The sequence below is a fragment of the Teleopsis dalmanni genome, chromosome 2, assembly GCF_002237135.1.
Source record: "Teleopsis dalmanni isolate 2A chromosome 2, ASM223713v2, whole genome shotgun sequence".
NCBI lineage: Eukaryota > Metazoa > Arthropoda > Insecta > Diptera > Diopsidae > Teleopsis > Teleopsis dalmanni.
This window is the reverse complement of record NC_051847.1, coordinates 224,991,025-224,998,772: the sequence shown is the minus strand read 5'-3', so window position 1 is coordinate 224,998,772 and position 7,748 is coordinate 224,991,025. Positions and strand designations below refer to the sequence as shown.

Below are 7,748 nucleotides of genomic sequence, written 5' to 3'. Positions count from 1 at the left end.
ATGGTTGTTAATTTTCCAGATAAGGTACTATTTAACTGCTTTGAGAACAGTTTGGTCGCTAGAAGTTGTAATAAAGAGTCAGGTTCCTTGGTGGAATGAGGAGCCAGCTAATAAGAGCTAGAAAGTACGAAGCTCATTCAATAGATCAAAGCTGTATTTTAGACTTACTTATTACAACAAAATGAATCCGACAGTCCAGACAGACTGGCATAGCTACTTTGAGAGTATTGGGAAGCTTTGTGGAGTGGACTCGAATATCCTTTGTAGATATACATACTTATAAAGGCAAGTGGTTAGTAACCCCAAAAAGATGCGAATGACAGGACACTTCAGGCTAAAGATCAGGTAATCAGGCTAAAGAGCTACTATAGGGCGCCCCTCTAAATGCAATGGTAGAATGTTGTACATTAAAATAAAGAAAGTAATATCCAAAATTCTCTGAAGTTAAGAACAGATTTAAAGTACAGTCGACGATATACTTATTTGATGACTTATATTTTATACGACGACAGTTTTTATTGCTTTACAGTGCCTTCCTAAAAATATATAATCGGTATTGGACACATATTTTTCTGTATCCTTTGGTCGATTCGAATGCATACATATTTTCTATGCATATTTGAAATTTGAAACATGGACATTTATAGCTGGATCCGCATCAACATATGTAGAGTCAAAGAGGCGTCGAAGTTTGCGAAAAGTAGAGCTTTTTCAGATGGTTTTTTCTTCGTTTATATTTGATATAATTTAAGTACTCAAATAGTTTTATGTTTTATAATTTTATTAGTTAATTCTTCTGAAAAATTACATTAAATTAATAAATAATCATTACTGTAAAAATATTTGCATAAATATGTTTATTAAAACTTATCATATAAACTCGCATATAAATTTATTATAAATGTGTTGAATTATTCTTATATACTTTTGTAGTGGGTAACGACGAGTCGGTAGTCTAATAGGAAACTTCGCGTCCACACGTGATATGTCGGGCTTGGTACTATTTTCAAATTAGACTCCCAAAAGTCATTGACTATTTTGTTTGCGGCCTCAACATTACAATAAATAATTAAATTATTATTATTATTATTAATTAAAAGTTACTCTTAAATTTAGTTAAATAATTCGTTTTCGAACACTGGGAGTGTTCAATATTTTCTATTTGGATATAACATACCTAAGATTACTTAGAAGCTAGTTAGACTAATGTTTAATTCAGTATTGCCTGTCTTGCTAAGATTTTTCTAGCTCATTTTAAGGTTTCTAGGACCCATGCGCGGTACCATACGGGGCTCTATTTGTGGCCTAATATTTTTCTGTTTCCGGCCTTCTTCCTGTTCGAAATCCTCATCATCGCCGAAGAGCAAAGCTTCTAAACTTGTTTCAAATGCCGACTTTTTCCGTATTGTTGGCGTAGGTGTAGTGGGGGGTTGCTGGGTAGTGGAACTCACAACAGTTGTTGTGGTTGCTGTTGGTTTCGTTGTAGTGGTGACAATCATTTGTGTTGCAGTTGTATTAGCGCTTTCGAGAGCGGAATGTTTTTCGCTGATTTGTGGTTTCTGAGTGCTTGTTGTGGTTGTCGTTGTTGTCGTAGATGTACTAGTCGAACTTGTGCTTGTACTGCTTGTTGCGTAGTTTTTGTGGAACGGTTCCATACGGCTTGCCAATGCCAGGGGTAAATTATTTGTTTCTTGTGGGATGACAGTTTCTTCATTGCCGTCAGCTTTGTAGCCCGGTGGATAGATGGGCTTAAAACCACCCTGTAGCTCCGGTTGAAAAGTATCTAACTCAAACGTCTTAGCAGTTGTAGCATCATTCTCTGCATTTACTCCGTCGTTCATTTCCGTCACGTCAGCGCGGTTTATTTTATTTTTTTCGTAGAGTACATTATCTGTGGTTGATTTAATTATATTCCAACCATTTGAAGGTGGATTCGCTGCTGAACCCAAACTAACGCTTGGATAAAAAGGTGCCATAAAGTCCTTCTCAAAATTTTGTCCACGCACATCGAAGTCGTTGTTGAGACCAGCTTGCTCAGTTTGGGTGTCCGTGCGTATTTCGCTTATAACTGCACTCGCCAAGTTCACATTAGAGTATCTTTGGCTATTTTGCTCTATCCGTTTAAATGGATTTGATTCAGTGGGTGAGTATGCTATTGCAATTGGAGTTTCAGTTCCACTTCCATATGCACCGTTAATAATTCTTGGCGCTATAAGTACACCTGGAATACGTTTGTGCGGATTTAGCTCAGTATAGGATGGGTCTGGCTTTTCAATGGGGTAAGGAAATTTGTCTTTAGGTATTTGCGAATTAGTTTGTTGTTGTAGTGATTGAGGTTTCTTATTTTTCAGTATTGGTTCCTGAGGTTGGTCACGAACTACAGAGAAAGGTGTGTTTTGGTATTCGCTGCCTGATGAAGGTTCAATATGCGCGACAGCTGGTAAAGGTTCTTTACTCTCTGCTGCCTCATTAATATCAGCTTTGTTTCCTTGCATGGGATAAACCACGTACAAACCATTTTGAGAGGTTGTGCTTACATCTTCAACATCATCACCGGATAAAGCTGGCACCTGTATTTCACCAGCACCGGTATCTTCTTCATTTGTAAATGTTTTTTTCTGTGACTGCAACATCTGCAATGTGACGACTGGTTCCAACTTTGTGTCATCCTCAGTAATTGCATCTTTGTTTGGCGTTATGGGCTGCGGGGGATCGTTAATAACCAAATCTTCCTCTTCGAAGGCAGCCAAACGTTCAAGTGGCATGAGAGGTGTTTGCTGAGGCAGAGTTTTGTAGGCGTCTGGATTATAAGAATGTCGTTCTAGTCCATATTGATCAGCGGGGCGTAAGGCATGTGGCATTGGACGGCGTGAATAGACACGATCTGTCATTTGCGAGTTTTGACCACCGTAAGGTGGTAAACGATAAACTCGTCTATTTGCTTCACCGTTCGGTGGTGGTGCGGCACCTGCTGGGTATTCTGCTAAACGATTTATGGGATAGGACTTCTGTTGTGTTAAGGTTTGACGACGATGTGCAAATTGCGGCCCGTTGCTGTTACGTTTCGGTGGCTGTCCTTGTATTCTTATGTTACCTGGTTCCTGATTAAAATTGGCAGGTGGATGGCCGCCAGAGAGCTTTGCATTTGGACGAAATTGTGGTAAAATATTGGGTAAATGTCGTTCAGGATTGGGTCTTGAAATGCCAGGAACGGGCTTACGTGTATATTCATTATATGCAAATTGCGGTGGACTTAGCGGTCGGTTTAAACCTGGTCTCTTTGGTGTATCAGCATATTCGGTGGCAGGAAATCGTGGTGGTGGTTCCATATGCGTCGAAGGTGCTACGTGATCCGGCAATTGAGGGAAACTCTATAAAAGGGACAATTTAAAAACTGTGATTCTGAAAATTCATGCTACTTACTAATTTCTTTTTATGCTGATTCATTGTAAGCACTTCGTGTTTTTGAATTTCAATATCAGATATGTCTTGAGGCGCTGTTTCATCGTGCAACTCGTCCTTAGTTTTGGGAAAAGCTATAGTGTTGGTTTGCTGTATTTGTTGTAAACTGAGTGGTTGTGCATGCCCATTTACTTGAGGGCTTTGAGGTGGAAGAACATTGGAAGGTAATGCAGATGCTTCATCTGATTGATCTTCAATGGCGGGAAAGCGTATATTCGTTGTGACTAACAGTTCCTTGGTATCTTGTGGGGCACCAATGTTACTTTGAGTTTGGACATTCGTTTGTTGTGACACAGGCTGCTTTGGCCCAACTACCTGATAATGCACTTCTTGAGATTGCTGTGGAGCTTCGGCGGTAGATACTTGTTGTGGAAGTGTTGAAGCTTGACTTTGTTGTTGTTTTTGAGTGACTTGATGTTGTGAACGTATTGGATTCCCTATCAATGGTAATTGCTGATATGGTGAAGGTGGTGCTGGTGGCTCAGTTTGATAATGTTTGTTAGGCGGATGCTTGTCTTGGGGTTGTCTGTTTGGAAATTGATTATTTACGCTTGGTCCATGCGCGAAGTTATTGCTTTGCTGAAAAACAGAGCTCCCGGCTCCAGCATTTTGCATGTATGAATTCGGTCCATAGTTACTAATCTTGTGTGGTAAGGTTTGTCCGGGGCGAGGTACACTATTTATATCTTCGCTTATGACAGTTCCATATTGTACGGGTTCCTTGCCAAAAAGAGGCTCTTTCTCTACTGAACCTACTCCATTGGTGCCCACTTGTTGTTGGCTACCCAAAACAAATGACGCCGAGTTTTGACCAGGCGAGATAACAACATTATTTATAGCACCTGGCAGTGGACGATATTGTAATACATTTGGCTGTTGCACTTGATATGAGACATATTCGTTGTTATAACTATCAGGCTTTATCGAAGAAAGCTTAGGATCTTGTACGAAATGTGGCGATGATGGTGATTCATTTAATTGTTTGTGTGGGTTAAGAGGCTTGCTTCCAGCGGTAAAAGCAGGGCGTGTAGTATGTGGCGGTAACTGTTGATATATGCTCTGCATTGAGAACGGTGATGGCTTCGAGGGTGCAATAGGTTGCATCAAGTTGCCTTCCGCATCAAAGCCTTGATTGGCTTGATTACTGATGGATAAAGCCGATTCCTCTTCAGCCAAGGTGTTGAAGATATCTGAAAGCGTCATTGTGTCTTTTTCTTGGTGCTTTTGTTCATTGTGTTTATGTCCCAAGGTTTGATAGACATCAGCAACATTGAGATCGGCAATACTAGTGGAAGGTTTTTTCGTGGGTTTGGCTTCTTCATTAAAAACAATGGGTTTGCTGGTATTTGCTGGTAATTTTGTTGAAGATACTAATTCAGTTGGGAAAATAGAGGACTGTGGTGTGGGATGATATGTGGTGTGCACAGTTGTTGTAATTTTACTTGCTGATGTGTTTGTTGGTCGTTCGTTAGGAAAACGCATTGATGTTGTGCTACTAGCGGGAGTGGTTGTTGGATTATATTTTTTTGTGGGCACAAATTTCTTACGAGTTGGACTGGCTGTTGTGCGAGGAACATAAGTTGTTGTTATGATTGCAGGTTTACGAGTACTTGTGGTATATTTGGCTGCGCTGGTAGTTTTTGTGGATGATGTAGTTGTTGGAGTAGTTTGTGTAATTGGTATAGTTTGGGTAGATGTTGTAGGTTTTGTAGACGTTGCTGTTGTGGTGGATAATGTAGTAGTAGTTGTCGTTGTTGTAGTAGTAGTAGTGCTAGGTTTGTCATTGGATTGAGGTCCCGCCGTAGTTGGCGGCACTGCCATAAGCTTAGTTGTGGGTACTGTGAAGTAATTCTGACTGTGATAATTTGGCGGTGGTGTAGCAGGTGCTACAATAGAAACTGGTTTCTTGTTGGTGATATAATTCTTATTGCTACCCTGATATTTTAGATTAGCATATGAACTTGAAACCAGTGGATAAACGAATTTCGATGATGAGTACTTCACTGGTAAATTAAGAAAATCATGTATGTTTGGCGAGGAACTGGTAAGCACAATCTTTTCTTTGGGATCGTATACTTCATTGACGGCTGTTTCAATGCCTGCTTGTTTCTTGGCACTGAAATCTAATTGACCAGAAATTGGATCTTTGCCAGCGTAATAGGGTTTACCATCGTTAAATATTTGATTTGGCAAAACGTAGCTAGTTGATATTAGTTCATCTTCTTGAGAGCCGCTATCATCTCGTGCTTCTAAAGGTAGTTGAGATGAAGGAATATCTGCGAATGTCAACTGTAGGCAACTGCTTAGAGTCGCTAAGCCAAACGCTAACAGTAGCCAAGAAGTCTTATAAGGCATGCTAGCTGTTATTGCTGTTTCACCTGGAAGAGAAGAAAAAATGGTTTGAATAGGCTTACAAGTACTTATGTTGAATTTTTAAGATTTTATTGTTTAAAAGAAAGTTGAACGTGTAAGACGCCTGATGCCGCAGATGTTGCGCAATGCAAATCTCAATTGATGACAGGTGGCAGCTTAAGTCAACATTTAGTTATGCAATCAAGAGAAAAATGTTATTAATTTAATTTAATTGCTGCCATAAAAATGATCACTCCGTCAGGTAAACTTTCTAAATTGATGTTTGTTTTTATTGTAAATAATGTTTTTTTCTATTGAGTTTATTTCACATTGTTCACGGCTATCAAATTTGTAGCAATGTTTTTTTTTTGTTTATAGTTTGCTTTTTATAATAGAAAGAAGAAAATTTAATTAAATTATGTAATCTAATATTAGTACATGTTCAGTGTACGAAGAAAATGAAGAAAACCTGAAGATGTTATTATCTGCCTTCAAGATCTTTTGTAAATCACAAGAGCAGAGTTAATGTTTGCAGATCTTCAAAAACACCCATACTGCTTTCAGATAGTTAGGTTATGCTACAGACATCTGCTTCCACTTTCGACCTTTCACAATAGTCATCACCGTTGAAGATTTAGATTTTGTTTTTATCTTTCCAGCATATTAAATTTCTATGGATTTATAGATGAGAAGTGAGGTATAAGAAGTGATCAGTCATTAAAACTATTGCTCACTTAGGACCTATTAATTTTATTGGACTGTGTGTAAATGTATGACAACGTGTGCTACATTAACATGAACTATATCTAAGTTATTTTATATCTGGTAAATATAAAATAGAGATATTTTTCTTCTACGATTATAAACTAATTTCAGAAGTTCCAAACCTAAACGGCAGCAATTTTATACTTATTTATTACAGGTATGAAGTAATGGTTATGGTATGCAGTAAAGAATAAAGTAATGGAATATCAAAAGATGCCTATAATATATTTCTAGTTGATAACCAAGTTTTCTACTTGACTGTTCGTAACAAATCAAAAATGCAATGGTACTATAACACCGGCAGTCATATTTGCTTTTCTTGCAGCAATAAATATATAATAGTCTTATGTTGATAGATAGAACCAGTATGAGACCTTTAATCTATATATATGTACTATTCCCCGTATATGAAATGGAAGTGAAAGAATCGCTTTCAAAAAAATTATTCTTAAAAAATATTTCAAATGATTTGTTATTAAGAGAGGAACAACTCTAGTGGAGTTGAGCGCTCGGATCACAGTAGGTGTTTTGGGCTAAAACTTTTTCTTACCTAAAGAGTTTACATTCATTTTTTCGACTTAGAGCCAGAAGGAGGAGTTTCTAATATCGCATGTGCACTAGAGTTTCTACTACAATATCTCTCTTCAAGCTCAAATCAACCTCGGATAGACACAAAGATTGTGACTCGAAGTCTCAGTCAGAGTTTTCAGACAGAGACGAGAGTTTGTCAACTCAGACAAAATCATCTGGTTCAGATATTAGTGCATTCTTAAATAACCTGATAAGTAAGCTGCTAACTTCGTTGTAGTGTGGGAGGATGTTTCTTTGTCAAAACGATACACTTGCCAGTCGTGCCAGTAAAAATATATTTCATGTGTTATGTTTTTTCATAAATCCTATCTTCAATAATCTGGTTAGTACCTATTATGTTTATTTAATCTTATTACAAACAATAAGCATAAGTAACACGCTTTTGTAAAACAAAATAAAAGATTTTTACATAAACGTGTTTTTTTAAATAAAAATACAATATTTTAAGAAACAATCAGCTACCATCTTACAAGCATTTGGAGTTGTTATACAGGACAGGTAAAAATCAACAAATAGCAAATGTGAGCTTTCAAGGTAAGTCAAGCATAATCAAATGGCATTCCAGCTCTTGAATGGAA

The 7,748-nt window shown here is 37.8% G+C and overlaps 1 protein-coding gene across 1 annotated transcript; it reads right to left on the bottom strand.

Annotated features, from left to right (window-relative positions):
• Positions 1-1,214: 1,214 nt before the first annotated feature.
• LOC119676852 lies at positions 1,215-5,817 on the bottom strand. The gene is made up of 2 exons (XM_038088110.1): positions 3,424-5,817; positions 1,215-3,371 (listed from the first exon to the last, which is right to left on the bottom strand). The coding sequence occupies exons 1-2, from the start codon at positions 5,815-5,817 to the stop codon at positions 1,245-1,247; spliced, it is 4,521 nt and encodes a 1,506-aa protein (XP_037944038.1). The 3' UTR covers positions 1,215-1,244.
• Positions 5,818-7,748: the final 1,931 nt, after the last annotated feature.

Bases quoted from the DNA above. Each gene is read 5' to 3' on its own strand.
- LOC119676852 (XM_038088110.1), bottom strand. From the start codon at position 5,817: ATGCCTTATAAGACTTCTTGGCTACTGTTAGCGTTTGGCTTAGCGACT. The intron at 3,372-3,423 runs GTAAGTAGCATG...TCCCTTTTATAG, and splicing joins ATCAGCATAAAAAGAAATTA to AGTTTCCCTCAATTGCCGGA.